This window comes from Pongo pygmaeus, chromosome 9 (assembly GCF_028885625.2).
Source record: "Pongo pygmaeus isolate AG05252 chromosome 9, NHGRI_mPonPyg2-v2.0_pri, whole genome shotgun sequence".
Taxonomy (NCBI): Eukaryota; Metazoa; Chordata; class Mammalia; order Primates; family Hominidae; genus Pongo; species Pongo pygmaeus.
Window position 1 is genome coordinate 68,506,849 of NC_072382.2, and position 21,083 is coordinate 68,527,931.

General features: G+C 38.3%; 1 protein-coding gene and 1 pseudogene across 1 annotated transcript; both read right to left on the minus strand.

Annotated features, from left to right (window-relative positions):
- Positions 1 to 1,853: 1,853 nt before the first annotated feature.
- LOC129008647 (olfactory receptor 5P4) lies at positions 1,854 to 2,792 on the minus strand. Its single transcript, XM_054441019.2, has one exon. It carries the CDS (start codon positions 2,790 to 2,792, stop codon positions 1,854 to 1,856), a length of 939 nt encoding a protein of 312 aa, XP_054296994.2.
- A 16,770-nt stretch (positions 2,793 to 19,562) lies between these two features.
- On the minus strand, positions 19,563 to 20,867 carry LOC129007233 (olfactory receptor 10T2-like; annotated as a pseudogene).
- Between the last annotated feature and the right edge of the window lie 216 nt (positions 20,868 to 21,083).

Sequence of the window (21,083 nt, forward strand, 5' to 3'; positions counted from 1 at the left end):
TGATAAATTTGGTCACAGCATGCGGAGTGTGAGGGTCCTAGGGAAAAGGCCAATGAAGTCTATCTGTCCTCCAAGGAAGGTTGCATTTGGAGATAGGAATACTGTTAACCACATAGGGGACAGCTGACCCCATGGGAGAAAATGAGGTCACTCTTGGGTTCCATGGGGAATGGGGATAAGGACAGAGATCTGAGGATGTACCCTGGTGAAGAGTGAAGTGCAGAGGGTGAGATAAAGAGGAGGCTGCCAGAAACAGTCCATGAAAACCTTCAACCACCAGAGTTCAGTGTTCTCACCATGATGCTAAGATGGCTCTTTCTCAGACTGAAGTCACACCTTTGAGTGCCCTCTCTTTGGAAAGGGCCATGTCTATGCTAACATTAACCCCAGAATTATTGCATTGGGGGGATTATAGGCCCATAATTAATGCAAGTAAAGAGGTATAAACGGGGAAACAGGAACAGAGAAATTGCACAATATGGCTTCCAGACAGAAGAAGAGAAGATTTCCTTGATCTGGTCAGTGAGGAACCCAGAAATGGAAGGTCAGACTGTAAAATGAATGGTCCCTCTCTACTGTCTTGGGATCTGTATGACATCATCACTATGCTAATAATGCAAATATGTTAACTAAAATGTTAATCAGAAATTGTTGTAGAAGAAGCACTGGAGGCAGGGAATCAATTTAGAAACAATTGCCTTAATCAGACTGGGTCACGAGCCCCTACAAAAAGGGCAGTTGAAGAAACAGTGATGATAGACACCTTTTTGAGAGACACTGTTAAAATATGTGGCAGATATATGCTTTGCCTGGATCATAATTTCATGTCTCCTATCTACAAGCTATTGGTCAAGGAAAGTCTCACTATCTAAAGAAATGTCTGCTTTCAAAATCCAACTCTACTGCTTATCTGTTAAGACTTCATTTATAAAAAGAGTTGGCTGAGATTTGTTCAGAGTTTCTTCTGTGCTATGTGCGTTGTATTTCTTAATGGCCAAATACAGGAATCATGATTTTTGCTCTGGTTTAAATAAAAGAAAAATAGAAGCTTTTTGACACTCACATTGCCATTTTGGAAAGTTTAAACATCCGTGGACCACAGCAGAGTAGTACCTTTAAAGAAAATAACCTGAACTGCCTGACTTGTCAACATTACCATTGATTACACATCTATTGGAAATTCCTTTCCCAGATGTTGTTTTATAAGATGGGACTTAGAAAAAATTGATCTTTGAAATATGTCTCTTTGTGTCGCTATTTAATTAGAACTCTGTAATTGGCGATTGGGGGACACCTTATTAGAAGCTGTTTTCTGAGGTATTCTTATTCTTGACAAATCCGTGTTTAATTTGATTCCAGGCTGGGTGCAGTGGCTCATGCTCTAATCCTAGCACTTTGGGAAGCCCAAGGTGGGCGAATCACTTGAGCTCAGGAGTTCGAGACCAGCCTGCCCAACATGGTGAAACCCTATCTCTACCAAAAGTACAAAAACTAGCCAGATGTGGTGGTGCACACCTGTAGTCCCAGCTACTAGGGAGGCTGAGGCAGGAGAATCGCTTGAAACCAGGAGGAGGAGGTTACAGTGAGTCAAGATGAGATTGCACCACTGCACTCCAGCCTGGGTGACAGAGTGAGACTCCATCTCAAAAAAAAAAAAAAAAAATCGACTCCAGGAGATATCCATATAAATTACACAATTAACTTTGTACATGGAAGTAAGCATTGGCTTTCTGTATTTATACAAGCACTTCACTACATAAGTGATACAGTCAATGATAAATATAATTAGAATATTAAGCATAAATATCTCCCAAATCATTGGTTTAGTTATTTATGGATTATACTGATTTAATTCAGGAAAACCAATGTGTTCTTGACATCAATTTTCTCATGGCCTCTTTCACCTCCTTATTCCAGAGACTGTAGATGAGGGGGTTCAGCATGGGAATCACCACCGTGTAGATCACAGATGCCACCTTGACGTGATCAGCTGAATAGCTTGACTTGGGCATCACATAAACAAACAAAATGGTCCCATAGAACAAAGTGACTGCAGTGAGGTGGGAAGCACAGGTGGAGAAAGCCTTCTTCCTTCCCTCAGTAGAGCACATCTTCAGGATGGAGTGGAGGATGTAGATGTAGGACACGATTATGGTAAACAGCGTGCTGATAAGGACAGATGCAGAGGAGATGGCAGGGGATATTTCAGCAATGTAAACATGGCCACAAGAAAGCTTCAAGAGTGGGAAGAGGTCACAGAAAAAGTGGTTGATTTTATTTGGACCACAGAAGGACAGGTTCATCAAACAGCCTGTAAAAGACGAAGCGTTCAGGCATCCACCCAGGTAGGAGGCTACCAGTAGGAGGAAGCAGACAATTGGGGGCATTTGGATGGAGTAAAGCAGGGGAGAGCAGATAGCCACATAGCGATCGTAGGCCACAGGGGCCAGCAGGAAGCACTCTGTGGTTCCAAACATGACATCAGAGCCAAGCTGTGCTATACAGCCTGTGACGGGAATAGTCGTTTTCTCTCTTAAGAAATTGATGAGCATGATTGGCGTAACCAATGTGGAATACCCAATGTCCACAAAAGCCAAATGGCTGAGAAAAAGGTACATTGGCGTGTGAAACTGTGGGCTGCTTTGGATTAAAAGGATTATGCTAATATTTCCCAGTATAGTAACTATATAAACTGCTAGAAAAAACACGAAGAAAATGGCACATAGCATAGGATTGTCTGTTAATCCCAAAATAATGAACTCTGTAACTGTTGTATTGTTTTCAGTCTCCATCTATCCATTTAACAGTGCCTATTAAAACCAGACCAGAGGAAATTAAGTTGGTTGAAATGACCCCACAGTTAATGTATATGCCTAAATGTGATCTTATTCAATTTTTAATATGGTAACTTTACCTTATAGAATATTTTGTGCACACATATTTTCCTTTCAGATTCCATAAAATAAAACTGAAGACTCAATTTTCTTGGGATCCAGCTATTTTACCCCTATTTGTACACTTTAGAGTAAGTCTAATCACCATGTGCACAGGAGATACATAAAAAATGTTTACAACAACATTTACTAAAATAACATAAACTGTTAACATATTAATAAATGTTCATAGAAAAGTCAACTCTAGACCAGGCATAGTGGCTCATGCCTGTAATCCCAGCACTTCGGGAGGCTGAGGGGGGGTGGATCATTTGAGGTCAGGAGTTCGAGACCAGCCTGGCCAACGTGGTGAAACCCCACCTCTACTAAAAATACAAAATTAGCCAGGTGTGGTGGTGGGTGCCTGTAATCCCAGCTACTCAGGCAGCTGAGGCAGGAGAATTGCTTGAACCCGGGAGGCAAAGGTTGCAGTGAGCTGAGATCATGCCACTGCACTCCAGCCTGGGGGGACAAAGTGAGACTACCATCTCAAAAAAAAAAAAAAAAAAAAGTCAACTCTTAATTTTCCATGCCCATCCCAAATGTGTCTTTCCCAGTGCTCTCTATCTCAGTAAATGCTGCCTCGAGTTATACAATTAATTGGGCCTAAATTTGATTTTGACGTCTCTTTCTTTCTGACTTGCTCCTTTTCACAGAGTAAAAAAACCACATCCTTAGTTATAATAATTGACAGCAAGAGCTAGATGATGTCTACATTTAAGATGAAGAGGTCAAACAATTTTTATTATTGTTAAAAGCTAAACATTCTAGGTATTTTGCAAAATATCCGAAGACTTACCTCCTATACCATACCTTGTCATACATGTGGGATTGTGTGAAGCAATAAGAAAAACCTAGGTATCATTATGGACTAGGATTAAATGGAAAGTGAATGGAACTATTCGGGGATGTTTGGGTACGTTTTAGTTTCACCAGTTCTAACAAGCACCTATAGAGAAATAAGAAGTGTGGGAGTATTTGATGGGGGCTGGAAAGTTAAACAGGTAGGGGAAGAAGTAGCCAGATAGAAAAGGTAGGAAGTTATATTGAAAAAAAGATTAACTGGCATTTCAAAATGATGGTCCCTTTGTTCACAATACAGCACATGATCAAGGAAAGGGGAGAGTAGATAAGTCATATTCATTCTTTCCCATGACTCTGATCTAAAGACCAACATATTCTTCAGAATAATTTGCTTTTTTTTCAAGAAAGCGTATGTGAAGAATAATTAAGAAAACATACATACGTAAATATCAGCAACCATGCTCTTACCCAAACACATTCTATCAAATTTCATTCAATCTAAATTACATGAGAATCATGACAACAGTATGCTCTAGCGTAAATAATACTAGGATTGTGTGCCTGAATTATTAAATTTTGGCTTTTTTTATATGTATAAACACCCAAACCAGATAACGAATTTAATATTTTTAAAGAAAATAAATGCATGAAAGACACAAATGTTTTAAAGTTGAGTATAGTTGCCAGCATGGAAGACAAAGTGACCTGCAGAGACACCATGGACTTTGCAGCCATGCAAACCTGGGATCAGAGTTTTTAGTTCTGCCTCTCACAGTCTATGGAATCACAGGCAGGTTACAAAAACTTTCTGATCTTCTGTTTCCTTACCTACAAAAAGATAATAATACATACCTCATATGATTCTCGTGTTAAAATATACAACGTGGGAAAACACCAAGCACTGTTTACACAATAAGTAGATGCTCAATTACTAAACATTTGCTTGAAATAATCAACATGTTTCTGGTACAGATAAAATAATTAAATATTCCTTAATCCTAAAAAATAAATATAAACTCGTGATACATTTATTGTAACACTGGGGATAGCTTCAAAGGAATTGTTATCATATATCAAGGCCATATGTAAGTGAGGTTTGGGTCATTTGGGATATTATTTATTTCAACTGTAATTAAAAATGAATCACTTGTCTTGTTTTGGAAAATTACATTGAGAATCCATTGGGACAAAGAAATTATATGTACACATCTATTGGGACAGCTAAATAACCTGTCCACATGATCATATAAAGGCTTATGAATTAAGTATTTTCTACACACCCAAGGGTTCCATGCATTTTTAAATTCAGTGATTTGCGAAAAAGAAATTATAACATTTTACTATTATTGAAGTTGAGCTTCAGATCAACATGATTAATATAGTTGCAGCAATTTGTGGCACTTCTGAAATGTGGCTGTATTCAGTGGCCCAAGTTTTAAGGTCACTTATGTTTAGAAATCATCTGGCTTTGCCAGTTTAGTTTACAAATGTGTAGAATAGAATTGCAATATTATTTTCAGCATGATGAGTAGCATACACTTTTTAAAAATTATTTGCGCTTTCCACATCTCATAGACTTGTTCTAGGACACTTGATACTCGGTGGTGGTACATATTTCTCTCACACACTCTTCCCTTTCCTCATTGCCCACTTTAATCCACTAATATGTATGCTTTCCAATAGAACAATGATGCTTACACTAAAATTTTTTGTGACCCTGTCACATACAGCTGCCACATTGACCGGCAGGTTGCCATGGCACAATTGACTCTCATGGTGTTCCTGACCTATGGCTACATAACAGAACATTCTCTAGGTTGAAGGCCAAGTTCTTTTGTTCTTGTCCTTGAAGAGCCCGTAGGTCAGCCCCTCTACATCAAGAGGATCTAACAGCTCAAACATATATGGATCCAATTTCGTTATTTTGCATGTAGCTTTTCAGTTTTATCAGAACCATTTGTTGAAGAGTTTGTTTTGTTTTCCCCCCTATTGGCTAGTCATGGCACTCTGCACAAAGATCATTTGAGCATATATGCCTGAGTTTATATCTGGAATTCCTATCTATTCTTTTGGTTTCTGTCTGTCTTTATGCCAGTATCATACCATTTTAATTACTGTAGCTTTGTATTTTGAAATCATGAAGTGTGATGCCTCCAGCTTTGTTCTTCTTTCTGAAGATTGTTTTGGCTGTTTGGGGTCTTTTATGGTTCCATATGAACTTTGGGATACATTTTTCAATTTCTGTGAAGAATTCCATTGGGATTTTGATAGGGATTGCCTTAAATATGTAAATCATTTTGTGTAGGATGGACATTTTTAACAATATTAAGACTTCCAATTCATGAACACAAGATGTCTTTTCATTTGTTTTTATCTTCTAAAATTTCATTCATCAATGTTTTGCATTTTCAGTCTACAAGTTTTTCACTTTCTTAATTAAATTTAAACCTATGTATTTCACTCTTTTTGATGTTTTTGGAAATGGAATTATTTTCCTGATTTCTTTTTCTGATAGTTCATTGTTAGTGTCTAGAAAAGCAATTGAATTTATGTGATGATTTTGTGTTCTGCAAATTTAATGAATTTGTTTATCAGTTCTGATGGTTTTTTGGTAGAATCTTAATGGTCTTCTACATACAAGACCATGTCATAGGCTTACAGAGATAATTTTACTCTTTCCTGTTATATTTTAACGGCTTTATATCTTTTCTTGCTTCATTCCTCAGTATTTCCAGTACTATGTTGAGTAAAACTGGTAAAAATGGATATCCTTGCCTTGTTCCTAATCTTAGAGAAAATGCTTTTAGTTTTTCACCATTTAGTATGATATTAGTTGTGAGTTTATAATATATGGCCTTCACTACGTTGAAGTAAATTCTTTCCATAGCTACTTTGTTGAGAGTTTTTCTCATCAAAGTGTGTTGAATTGGGTTTTTTTTGTTGTTGTTTTTTGTTTTTCTGAGACAGGGTCTCACTCTCTCCACCAGGCTGAATGCAATGGCACCATCACTGGTCACTGCGGCCTCGACCTACTGGTCTCAAGCAATCCTCCCACCTTAGCCTCCCAAGTCACTGGGACTACAGGCATGTGCCACCATGCCCAACTAATTGTTTTATTTTTCTAGAGATGGGGGGATCTCACTATGTTGCCCAGGCTGGTCTTGAATTCTGGACTCAAGCAATCTGCCTGCCTCAGATTCTCAAAGTATTGGGATTATAGGTTTGAGCCAACATGCCCAACTTTTTTTTTTTTAATATACTTTATTCTGTATCACATTGGTGTATCACATTGATCAATTTGTATATTTTGAATCAACCTTGCATGCCAGGGATAAATTCTATTTGTTTATGGCATAGAATTCTTTTTTTTTTTTTTTTTTTTTGAGACAGAGTTTCATTCTTGTTGCCCAGGCCAGAATGCAGTGGCACAATCTCGGCACACTGCAACCCCCGCCTCCCTGGTTCAAGCGATTCTCCTGCCTCAGCCTCACAAGTAGCTGGGATTACAGATGCCCACCACCACGCCCAGCTAATTTTTGTATTTTTAGTAGAGACAGGGTTTCACCATGTTGGCCAGGCTGGTCTAGAACTCCTGATCTCAAATGATCCGCCTGCCTCGGCCTTCCAAAGTGCTGGGATTACAGGAATGAGTCACTGTGCCTGGCCAGAATTCTTTTTTTCTTTTCTTTCTTTTTTTAAAATGTGTTGTTGAATTTAGTTTGCTAGGAATTTGTTGAGAATTTTTGCATCTATGTTCATCAGGGACATTGGAATGTAGTTATATTTTCTTGCAGTGTTTTTGTCTGGCTTTGGAATCAGGATAATGCTGACCTCATAAAATGAATTTGGAAGTATTCACTCTTCAATTTTCAGAAGAGTTTGAGAAGGATTGGTGTTAATTCTTCTCTAAATATTTGGTAGAATGCACCAGTGAAGTCCAGGTATTTTGTTTTTGTTTTTGTTTTTTTGTTTTTATTATTATTATACTTTAAGTTTTAAGGTACATGTGCACAATGTGTAGGTTTGTTACATATGTATACATATGCCATGTTGGTGTGCTGCACCCATTAACTCATCATTTAGAATTAGGTATATCTCCTAATGCTATGCCTCCCCCCTTCCCCCCACCCCACAACAGTCCCCAGAGTGTGATGTTCCCCTTCCTGTGTCCATGTGTTTTCATCATTGTTCAATTCCCACCTGTGAGTGAGAACATGCAGTGTTTGTTTTTCTGTCCTTGCGATAGTTTGCTGAGAATGATGGTTTCCAGCTTCATCCATGTCCCTACAAAGGACATGAACTCTTCATTTTTTTATGGCTGCATAGTATTTCATAGTGTATACGTGCCACATTTTCTTAATCCAGTCTAGCGTTGTTGGACATTTGGGTTGGTTCCAAGTCTTTGCTATTGTAAATAGTGCCGCAATAAACATACGTGTGCATGTGTCTTTATAGCAGCATGATTTATAATCCTTTGGGTATATACCCAGTAATGGGATGGCTGGGTCAAATGGTATTTCTAGTTCTAGATCCCTGAGGAATCGCCACTCTGACTTCCACAATGGTTGAACTAGTTTACAGTCCCACCAACAGTGTAAAAATGTTCCTATTTCTCCACATCCTCTCCAGCACCTGTTGTTTCCTGACTTTTTAATGATTGCCATTCTAACTGGTGTGAGATGGTATCTCATTGTGGTTTTGATTTGCATTTCTCTGATGGCCAGTGAAGATGAGCATTTTTTCTTGTGTCTGTTGTCTGCATAAATGTCTTCCATTGAGAAGTGTCTGTTCGTATCCTTCGCCCACTTTGTGATGGGGTTGTTTGTTTTTTTCTTGTAAGTTTGTTTGAGTTCATTGTAGATTCTGGATATTAGTCCTTTGCCAGATGAGTAGGTAGCAAAAATTTTCTCCTATTTTGTAGGTTGCCTGTTCACTCTGATGGTAGTTTCTTCTGCTGTGCAGAAGCTCTTTAGTTTAATTAGATCCCATTTGTCAATTTTGGCTTTTGTTGCCATTGCTTTTGGTGTTTTAGACATGAAGTCCTTGCCCATGCCTATGTCCTGAATGGTATTGCCCAGGTTTTCTTCTAGGGTTTTTATGGTTTTAGGTCTAACGTTTAAGTCTTTAATCCATCTTGAATTAATTTTTGTATAAGGTGTAAGGAAGGGATCCAGTTTCAGCTTTCTACATATGGCCAGCCAGTTTTCCCAGCACCATTTATTCAATAGGGAATCCTTTCCCCATTGCTTGTTTTTCTCAGGTTTGTCAAAGATCAGATGGTTGTAGATGTGTGGCATTATTTCTGAGGGCTCTGTTCTGTTCCATTGATCTATATCTCTGTTTTGGTACCAGTACCATGCTGTTTTGGTTACTTTAGGCTTGTAGTATAGTTTGAAGTCAGGTAGCATGATGCCTCCAGCTTTGTTCTTTTGGCTTAGGATTGACTTGGTGATGCGGGCTCTTTTTTGGTTCCATATGAAGTTTAAAGTAGTTTTTTCCAATTCTGTGAAGAAAGTCATTGGTAGCTTGATGGGGATGGCATTGAATCTGTAAATTACCTTGAGCAGTATGGCCATTTTCACAATATTGATTCTTCCTATCCATGAGCATGGAATGTTCTTCCATTTGTTTGTATCCTCTTTTATTTCCTTGAGCAGTAGTTTGTAGTTTTCCTTGAAGAGGTCCTTCACATCCCTTGTAAGTTGGATTCCTAGGTATTTTATTCTCTTTGAAGCAATTGTGAATGGGAGTTCACTCATGATTTGGCTCTCTGTTTGTCTGTTATTGGGTTATAAGAATGCTTGTGATTTTTGCACATTGATTTTGTATCCTGAGACTTTGCTGAAGTTCCTTATCAGCTAAAGAAGATTTTGGGCTGAGACAATGGGGGTTTCTAGATATACAATCATGTCGTCTGCAAACAGGGACAATTTGACTTCCTCTTTTCCTAATTGAATACCCTTTATTCCCTTCTCCTGCCTAATTGCCCTGGCCAGAACTTCCAACACTATGTTGAATAGGAGTGGTGAGAGAGGGCATCCCTGTCTTGTGCCAGTTTTCAAAGGGAATGCTTCCAGTTTTTGCCCATTCAGTATGATATTGGCTGTGGGTTTGTCATAGATAGCTCTTATTATTTTGAGATACATCCCATCAATACCTAATTTATTGAGAGTTTTTAGCATGAAGGGCTGTTGGACTTTGTCAAAGGCCTTTTCTGCATCTATTGAGATAATCATGTGGTTTTTGTCTTTGATTCTGTGTATATGCTGGATTACATTTATTGATTTGTGTATGTTGAACCAGCCTTGCATCCCAGGGATGAAGCCCACCTGATCATGGTGGATAAGCTTTTTGATGTGCTGCTGGATTCGGTTTGCCAGTATTTCATTGAGGATTTTTGCATCAATGTTCATCAAGGATATTGGTCTAAAATTCTCTTTTTTTGTGTGTCTCTGCCAGGCTTTGGTATCAGGATGATGCTGGCCTCATGAAATGAGTTAGGGAGGATTCCCTCTTTTTCTATTGATTGGAATAGTTTCAGAAGGAATGGTACCAGCTCCTCCTTGTACCTCTGGTAGAATTTGGCTGTGAATCCATCTGGTCCTGGACTCTTTTTGGTTGGTAAGCTATTGATTATTGCCACAATTTCAGAGCCTGTTATTGGTCTATTCAGAGATTCAGCTTCTTCCTGGTTTAGTCTTGGGAGAGTGTTTGTGTCGAGGAACTTATCCATTTCTTCTAGATTTTCTAGTTTATTTGCGTAGAGGTGTTTGTAGTAGTCTCTGATGGTAGTTTGTACTTCTGTGGGATCAGTGGTGATATCCCGTTTATCATTTTTTATTGCATCTATTTGATTCTTCTCTCTTTTCTTCTTTATTAGCCTTGCTAGTGGTCTATCAATTTTGTTGATCCTTTCAGAAAACCAGCTCCTGGGTTCATTAATTTTTTGAAGGGTTTTTTGTGTCTCTATTTCCTTCAGTTCTGCTCTGATTTTAGTTATTTCTTGCCTTCTGCTAGCTTTTGAATGTGTTTGCTCTTACTTTTCTAGTTCTTTTCATTGTGACGTTAGGGTGTCGATTTTGGATCTTTCCTGCTTTCTCTTGTGGGCATTTAGTGCTATAAATTTCCCTCTACACACTGCTTTGAATGTGTCCCAGAGATTCTGGCATGTTGTGTCTTGGTTCTTGTTGGTTTCAAAGAACATCTGTATTTCTGCCTTCATTTCGTTATGTACCCAGTAGTCATTCAGGAGCAGGTTGTTCAGTTTCCATGTAGTTGAGCGGTTTTGAGTGGGTTTCTGAGTCCTGAGCTCTAGTTTGATTGCACTGTGGTCTGAGAGACAGTTTGTTATAATTTATGTTCTTTTACATTTGCTGAGGAGTGCTTTACTTCCAAGTATGTGGTCAATTTTGGAATAGGTGTGGTGTGGTGCTGAAAAAAATGTATATTCTGTTGACTTGGGGTGGAGAGTTCTGTAGATGTCTATTAGGTCCACTTGGTGCAGAGCTGAGTTCAATTCCTGGGTATCCTTGTTGACTTTCTGTCGCGTTGATCTGTCTTATGTTGACAGTGGGGTGTTAAGGTCTCCCATTATTATTGTGTGGGAGTCTAAGTCTCTTTGTAGGTCACTCAGGACTTGCTTTATGAATCTTGGTGCTCCTGTATTGGGTGCATATATATTTAGGATAGTTAGCTCTTCTTGTTGAATTGATCCCCTTACCATTATGTAATGGCCTTCTTTGTCTCTTTTGATCTTTGTTGGTTTAAAGTCTGTTTTATCAGACATTAGGATTGCAACCCCTGCTTTTTTTGCTTTCCATTTACTTGGTAGATCTTCCTCTATCCATTTATTTTGAGCCTGTGTGTGTCTCTGCATGTGAGATGGGTTTCCTGAATACAGCACACTGATGGGTCTTGACTCTTTATCCAATTTGCCAGTCTGTGTCACACTGATGGGTCTTGACTCTTTATCCAATTTGCCAGTCTGTGTCTTTTAATTGGAGCATTTAGTCCATTTACATTTAAAGTGAATATTGTTATGTGTGTATTTGGTCCTGTCATTATGATGTTAGCTGGTTATTTTGCTCGTTAGTTGATGCAGTTTCTTTCCTAGCCTTGAAGGTCTTTACATTTTGGCATGTTTTTGCAGTGGCTGGTACTGGTTGTTCCTTTCCATGTTTAGCGCTTCCTTCAGGAGCTCTTTTAGGGCAGGCCTGGTGGTGACAAAATCTCTCAGCATTTGCTTGTCTGTAAAGGATTTTATTTCTCCTTCACTTATGAAGCTTAGTTTGGCTGGATATGAAATTCTGGGTTGAAAATTCTTTTCTTTAAGAATGTTGAATATTGGCCCCCACTCTCTTCTGGCTTGTAGAGTTTCTGCTGAGAGATCCGCTGTTAGTCTGATGGGCTTCCCTTTGTGGGTAACCCGACCTTTCTCTCTGGCTGCCCTTAACACTTTTTCCTTTATTTCAACTTTGGTGAATCTGACAATTATGTGTCTTGTGGTTGCTCTTCTCGAGGAGTATCTTTGTGGTGGTCTCTGTATTTCCTGAATCTGAATGTTGGCCTGCCTTGCTAGATCGGGGAAGTTCTCCTGGATAATATCCTGCAGAGTGTTTTCCAACTTGGTTCCATTCTCCCCGTCACTTTCAGGTACACCAATCAGACGTAGATTTGGTCTTTTCACATAGTCCCATATTTCTTAGAGGCCTTGTTCACTTCTTTTTATTCTTTTTTCTCTAAACTTCCCTTCTCACTTCATTTCATTCATTTCATCTTCCATCACTGATACCCTTTCTTCCAGTTGATCACAACGGCTCCTGAGGCTTCTGCATTCTTCATGTAGTTCTCGAGCCTCGGCTTTCAGCTCCATCAGCTCCTTTAAGGACTTCTCTGCATTGGTTATTCTAGTTATCCATTTGTCTAGTGTTTTTTCAGTTTTTAACTTCTTTGCCATTGGTTTGAATTTCCTCCTGTAGCTCAGAGTAGTTTGATCATCTGAAGCCTTCTTCTCTCAGCTCATCAAAGTCATTCTCTGTCCAGCTTTGTTCCATTGCTGGTGAGGAGCTGTGTTCCTTTGGAGGAGGAGAGGTGCTCTGCTTTTTAGAGTTTCCAGTTTTTCTGCTCTGTTTTTTCCCCATCTTTGTGGCTTTATGTACTTTTGGTCTTTGATGATGGTGACGTACAGAAGGGTTTTTGGTGTGGATTTCCTTTCTGTTTGTTAGTTTTCCTTCTAACAGACAGGACCCTCAGCTGCAGGTGTTTTGGAGTTTGCTAGAGGTCCACTGCAGACCCTGTTTGCCTGGGTATCAGCAGCAGTGGCTGCAGAACAGCAGTGAATGTAGAACAGTGGTGGCTGTAGAACAGCGGATCTTGGTGAACCGCAAATGCTGCTGCCTGATCGTTCCTCTGGAAGTTTTGTCTCAGAGGAGTACCCAGCCGTGTGAGGTGTCAGTCTGCCCCTACTGGGGGTGCCTCCCAGTTAGGCTGCTCAGGGGTCAAGGACCTGCTTGAGGAGGCAATCTGCCCATTCTCAGATCTCCAGCTGCGTGCTGGGAGGACCACTACTCTCTTCAAAGCTGTCAGACAGGGACATTTAAGTCTGCAGAGGTTACTGCTGTCTTTTTGTTTGTCTGTGCCCTGTCCCCAGAGGTGGAGCCTACAGAGGCAGGCAGGCCTCCTTGAGCTGTGGTGGGCTCCACCCAGTTGGAGCTTCCCAGCTGCTTTGTTTGCCTAATCAAGCCTGGGCAATGGCAGGTGCTCCTCCTCCAGCCTCGCTGCCGCCTTGCAGTTTGATCTCAGACTGCTGTGCTAGCAATCAGGGAGACTCCGTGGGAGTAGGACCCTCCAAGCCAGGTGTGGGATATAATCTCCTGGTATGCCGTTTTTTAAGCCCGTCGGAAAAGTACAGTATTAGGGTGGGAGTGACCCAATTTTCCAGGTGTCGTCTGTCACCCCTTTCTTTGACTAGGAAAGGGAACTCCCTGACCCCTTGCACTTCCCTAGTGAGGGAATGCCTTGCCCTGCTTCAGCTCGCACACAGTGCGCTGCACCCACTGTCTGGCACTCCCTAGTGAGATGAACCCTGTACCTCAGATGGAAATGCAGAAATCATCCATCTTCTGTGTCGCTCAGGCTGGGAGCTGTAGACTGGAGCTGTTCCTATTCGGCCATCTTCGAAGCCCAGGTATTTTATTGGTTGGGAAGTTTCTGATTACTGTTTAATCTTCTTACTTATTGACTCATTCAGATTTTCTGCTTATTTATATTCAGTTTGGGCAAATTGTATAGTTGGTATATGACTGTTAAAAGTAGTCTCTTAGGCACTGTTTTATTTCTGTGGAGTCAGTTATAATGTTTTCTCCTTGTTTCTAATCTTATTTGAAACTTCCTTCGTTCTTTTCTTAGTCTAGCTAAAGGTTTGTCAGTTCTGTCTACCTTTTTAAAAACCAATTATTAGTTTTGTTGATTTTTTTTTCCTTTTTTCTATTTCATATATTTCTGCTCCAATCTTTGTCATTTTCTTCCTTTTGCTAACTATGAGCTTAATTTGTTTTTCTTTCTCTATTTCCTTGAGGTGTAAACCTCAGTTAATCCAGATCTTCTTTGTCACTGTAAAATTCCCTTTTAGTACTGTTTTGGCTGCATCCTACAAGATTTTCTACATTCTGTTTTGTCTTCATTTGTCTCAAGATATTTTTTATTTGTCTTTTTGATTTCTTCTTTGACTCACTTGTTATGAAGAGTGTGCTATTTAATATCCATATATTTGTGGATGTTTTAGTTTTCCTTCTGTTATTGATTTCTAATCTCATTGTAATCCAAAAAGATACTTGTTAAGATATCAATCTTTTAAAATTTGTTAAAACTTATTTTGTGACCAAACATGAAATAAATCCTGTAGTATGTTTCATGTGCACTTGAGAAAAATATGAATTTTTGATGCTGTTGGTTGGAATGTTTTGTATGTCTGTTAGGAAAATTTGGTGTATAGTGTTGTTCAAGCCTCCCGTCTCCTTGTAGATTTTCTGTCTAGATATTCTATCCATTATTGAAGGTGGCTGTTAAAGACTTCTTCTACTATTATTGTATTAATTTATATTTCAGGTGCTCTGATGTTGTGTGCATGTATTTATAATTGTTATATCTTCCTGATATATTGGACGTTTTATTATTATATAAGGACTTCTTTGATTCTTGTAACAGTTTCTGACCCAAAGTCTGATGTAAGTATGGTCAACCCTACTCTCTTTTTAAAAAATTTTTTAAATTATTTTAGATTCAGGGGGTACATGTGCAGGTTTGTTACCTGGGTATATTGCATAATGGTGAAGTTTGGGCTTCTAGTGAACACATCACCCAAACAGTGAACACTGTATCCAATAGATAATTTTTTAGACCTAATACATTTTGGAGTCCCCAGTATCTATTATTTCCATCTATATGCCTGTGTGTACCCATTGTTTAGCTCCTACTTATAAAGGATATGCACTATTTGATTTTCTGTTTCTGAGGTATTTCACTTAAAATAATGTCCTCCAGCTTCATCCTTGTTGCTGCAAAAGACGTGCTTTCATATTTTTTATGGCTGGGTAGCATTCCATGGTATATATATACCACATTTTCTTAATCCAATCAACTGTTGATAGATACTTGGGTTAATTCCATGACTTTGTTATTGTGAATAGTGCTGCAATAAACAAACAAGCTCAGTGGTCTTTTGTTATAATGCTTTCTTTTCCTTTAGGTAGATACTCAGTCACCAGATTGCTGGGCCAAATGGTAATTCTGTTTTTAGTTCTTTGAGAAATCTCCATACTGTTTCCCTTAGCAGTTTTACTAACTTACATTCTCATCAATGGTGTATAAGCATTCTCTTTTTCTCCGCATCCTCATCAACATCTGTTATTTTTTGACTTTTTAATTATAGCCATTCTGACTAGAGTGAGATAGTATCTCATTGTATTTTTGATTTGCATTTCTTTAATGATTAATGATGTTGAGCATTTTTTGATATGCTTGTTGGCCATGTGTATGTCTTCTTTTTAGGAATGTCTGCTCATGTCCTTCACCCACTTTTTAATGAGGCTAGTTGTTTTTTTCTTGTTGATTTGAGTTCCTTACAGATTCTGGATATTAGTCCTTTGTTAGATGCATAGTTTGCAAATATTTTCTCCCATCCTGAGATTGTCTGTTTACCCTGTTGATTATTTATTTTACTGTGCAGAAGCCCTTTAATTAAGCCCCATTTGTCTGTTTTTGTTTTCGTTGCATATTCTTTTGTGGTCTTAGTTACAAATTCTTTGCCAAGGCCAATTTCCAGAAGAGTTTTTGCTAGGTTTTCTTCTAGAGTTTTTACAGCTTCTTGTCTTACATTTAAGTATTTAATCCATCTTGAGTTAATTTTTGTATATGGTGAGAAATAGGGGTCCAGTTTCATCTTTCTGCAGATGGCTGGCCATTTTTCCCAGCACCATTTATTGATTAAGGTATAGTTTTCCCATTGTTTATTTTTGTTGACTTTGTCAAAGATCAGGTGGTTGTATGTGTGTGATTTTATTTATGGGTTCTTTATTTTGTTTCATTGATCTATGGGTCTATTTTTGTACCATGATGATTTGGTTACTATAGCCTTGTAGTATACTTTGAAGTGAGGTAATGGGATGCTTCCAGCTATATTACTTTGCTTAGGATTGCCTTGGCTATTTGGGCTTTTTTTTTTGTCCCATACAAATTTTAGCATTTTTTCTAATTCTGTGAAATACCACACTGACAATTTCATAAAAATTACATTGAACCTGAGGATTGCTTTGGGCAACATGGTCATTTTAATGATGTTGGTTCTTCCAATCCATGAGCATGGGATTTTTTTTTATTTGTTTATGTCACCTACAATTTCCTTCATCAGTGTTTTGTAGTTCTCCTTGTAGAGGTCTTTTGTCTCCTTGGTTATGTGTATTGTTAGGTATTTTAATCATTTGTGGCTATTGTTAATGGGATTGAGTTCTTGATTTGGTTCTAAGCTTGAGTGTCATTGGTATATAGAAATTCAACTGATTTTTGTACATCAGTTTGTATTGAAACTTTACTGAAGTTGTTTATCAAGTCTAGGGTCTTTTGGAGGAATCTTTAGGGTTTTCTAGTTATAAGATCATGTAGTCAGTGAACAGAGATAGTTTAAACCTGACAAAATCCTGAATAGACCCATAGCTAATTTCATACTTAACGGCCAAAGACTAGATGCTTTCCCCAGATATGAGGAACGAGACAAGAATGTCTTCTCTTGCCACTTCTAGTCAACATTGCAGTGGAGGAAGTAAGGCAATTATCAATAACAAGAAATAAAAGGCATCCAGATTGAAAAAGTAGAAGTAAAACTGTATTTGCAGATGACATGATTTCATAGGAAACGTAAGCATATAGAAAACATAAACATATATTAAAAATATAGAAATCCATTAAAATTATAGGGATGAATAAATGAGTCCAGAAAACTTGTAGGATATAGGATAAATATAACAAGTCAATGGTATTTCCTTGCACTAGCAATGCAAAATCTAAAAATGAAATTAAGAACACAATTCCATTTATAGTAATATCAATTTTTTAATGCTGATAGGAATGAAATAAAACCTAATGAGTGAAAAAGTCCTATGCTTATGAACTGGAAGTCTTAATATTATAAAGATGGAAATACTCCCCAAATTTATCTATAGATTAGACAAAATCGCCATCAAAGTCCCAGATGGTTTCTTTATAGAAATTGACAAGATTATAAAATGTATATAGAAATGCAAGTGACCCAAAATATCCAAAACAATCTTGAAAAACAAGAACAAACTTGAAGAATTCACACTTCCCAATTTTAATACTTACTATAAAAGAACACTAATCAAGGCCAGGCACAGTGGCTCATGCCTGTAATCCCAGCACTTTGTGAGGCCAAGGTGAGTGGATCACTTGAGGTCAGGAGTTCAAGACCAGCCTGGCCAACATGGTGAAACCCCATCTTGACTAAAAACACAAAAATTAGCCAGGCATGGTAGCAGATGCCTGTAATCCCAGCCACTCAGGAGGCTGTGGCAGGCGAATTGTTTGAACCCGAGAGGCAGAGGTTGCAGTGACCCATTGTGCCACTGCACTCCAGCCTGGGCAATGGAGTGAGACCCTGTCTCAAAAACACACAACAACAACAAACAACACTAATCAAGACAGTGTGTACTGGCAAAAGGAAAGGCATATAGATCAATGGAATACAATTGAGGTCAGAAATGAACCCATGTGTCTATGGTCAACAAGTTGTCTCTAAGGGTGCCAAGAATATTCAGTGGGGTAATGAATAATCCTTTCAATAAATGGTGCTGGGTCATTTGAATATCCACATGTAAAAGAATAAGGTTGGACCCTTAACCCACATGCAAAAGTTAATTCAAGTGGATCAAAGACATAAATGTAAGATTTAATACTACAAAACTCTTAGAAGAAAGCATAGGGGAAATTCTTCATGATCTTGGATTAAGCAATAGATTCTTAGTTTTGACATCAAAAGCATGAGCACAAAAAAAGAAGAAGAAAGATAAATTCCACCATATTACAGTCAAAAACTTTTTTGCTTCAAAGGAAACTATAAAGAAAGGGAAGAAACAACCTACAGAATGGAAGGAAATATTTGCACATAGTATATCTGATCAAGGATGTTATCTAGAATCATTTAAACAATCTAAATTCAATACAAATACCCCAATTAAAAATGGGTAGAAAATTTGAATATGTATTTCTCTAAATTAGACATACAAATGATTAATAAATATATAAAAGATCCTTGATGTCATCTGTCATTAGAAAAATATAAATCAAACCCAGAATAATACATTACTTCACACTTCCTATAACCATGTGAACAATGTAGCCTCAAAATTCCTTCACCAGCATATATCATCTAATCTTCCACAATCCACTTCAGAACTTCCCTACCAAGGCCATGATCTGTCAGCAGTATTAGCACTTTCCACCACTGTGAGGTTCATAAATTAGAAGCTGTTTATTTTCATCCTCTAAATCAATTTAAATAGCATTTGTATTATTTGTTCCTTGAGAATTTAAACAAATTACTTATTAAACTATCTGCTCTAATGCTTTGTGGGAGAGAATAGGAAAACATCTCTTTGACGGATTTCTCAAAAATTTCCATGGAATTAGTATGTCAAAAAATGTGTATTGCTTTTGGGGTCATTTTGTAAGCTTATTTTTTCCATAAATGCATTCATTTTTTTTCTAATTTTCAAATTTGTTTGAATAAATTTGAACAAAGTATTCTCTTAAATTGCTTTTAATTTTCTCTATTTTAATCACATCCTCATTTTCATTTTCAACTTTTTGTGTTTGTACTTTCTCCCTCTTTTTGGATTAATTATACTAGTCAACTCGATTTTTTTCTTTTCCTTCCTCCCTTCCTCCCTTCCTCCTTTCCTCCCTCCCTCCCTTCCTACCTTCCTCCCTTCCTTCCTTCTTCCCTTCCTTCCTTACATTCTCTCTTCCTTGCTGTCTTTCTGTCTTTAGTATCATAATTTTCTTTCTTCCCTAAAAGCAACTGCTATCATTAAAATACAGTGTTCCAAAGCAATACGTACCCTGAATGGATATGTGTACACACACACATGCACACACACACAAACACACACACATAACATTTAAAAACATTTTAAAACTGCATCCTCTCTGTAGTAGGAAAATGGTGAGGCCAGGACATATCAGGAAATTAGACAATACTTTAACCACTTTGTGCACAAAGTGATATTAATTAGAAGTACTACACTTTTCTCACCTTTATTTATCAATGCTATGTAATTTTTTTAAATGTTCAGGCTCTTTTTTTGTCTTCTGAGGGAAAACCACAAATACACTGCCTAGTGTTTTTCTTAGGGCTATCTGCATTTCTTTATTTCTCAGACTGTACACGATGGGGTTAAGCAGAGGCGTCAGTATTATATATGTCATGGCCGTCAGCATGTCTTCATCGAAGGAGTTGCTGTTCTTGGGCCTCAAATAGACAAAGCAAGCAAATCCATAGTGTATGGACACAACCATGAGGTGGGAGGAGCAAGCTGAGAAGGCCTTAGACCTCCCCTTTGCAGAGGGCATCTTTATGACTATGAACACAATGAAGACATAGGAAATCATAATTAAAATAAAGCTGCCCACCAACACAAAGGCAGAGAGCACAAAAATAGCCATTTCATGATAGGAAGTGTAATCACAAGCAAGGGAGACTACTGGTGAGATATCATAGAAATAGTGCTGGATAGTGTTCAAGTCGCAAAAAGACAAGTTGAATACAGTGACAATGATGCACAGAGAAAACAGGAACCCAACCATTCAAGAAGCCATCATCATCTGCAAGCAGATCTTTCTTGTCATAAGGGTGTGGTACTGCAGTGGGTTGTGGATGGCCATGTAGCGGTTGTAGGACATAGCGGCCATGATGAAACAGTTGTTGGATGCAAAGCCCAGAAAGAAAAACATCTGTGTGGCACACTCAGGAAGAGAAATGGTCTTGCTCTCTGAGAGCAAGTCCACCAACATGCGAGGGATGACTACCACAGTGGTACAAATTTCTGAAAAGGACAGGCCACAGAGGAAAAAGTACATAGGAGTGTGAAGGTTGTGGCTGAGCTTGATGGCCCCCATTATGGACACATTTGCAGCTAGGATGGTCACATGGTAGAAGAGAATCACCACAAAAAGTAGACTCTGCAGGTCTGAAAAACTGGAAAATCCCCACAGAAGGAATATGCTCACTGCAGTGTGATTGCCCATCCTCCTGGTGGGCACGGCCACTGTCTATGAATGGTGCAGAGGGGCTCTTGGTCACAAGTCTGAGATCACTGTATAAAGCTTCTTATGCACTGATTTACCTGTATTTTATTCAGGGGACCTGGGCAAGTGTCAGGCAACTCTTAGAGAACCTGAGGAAAGAGAGTTAAATGCATCTGGAAAGAGGTCAAGGTCAGGAGCCTGAGTGAAGAGAAGAATCATTCTAATATGATAATATGTATAGATGACATAGAGTGGGCCCAAATACCTATACCTGGATTTTACCCCAAAAGCACTGTTTATCTCTGTTTTCTCCATTCTGGATCTGCAAGGAAGACACAAAATATGAATGAAAGTTTTTTTATCTCACCTACTGGATTTTGAGATGCTATATTTGTCAAATGCTTTTTGTGATTTAGTGGTACCATAGCACTCACGGATGCTTAAAATAAACTGTTGATTGAATGAATAAAATAATTCCATCATTTAAAATTAATAAAACACTTAGAAAATTCTGAGAGATGAGTGAATATT

Coding starts and splice junctions, on each gene's coding strand:
- LOC129008647 (XM_054441019.2), bottom strand. CDS start 2,792: ATGGAGACTGAAAACAATACAACAGTTACAGAGTTCATTATTTTGGGA.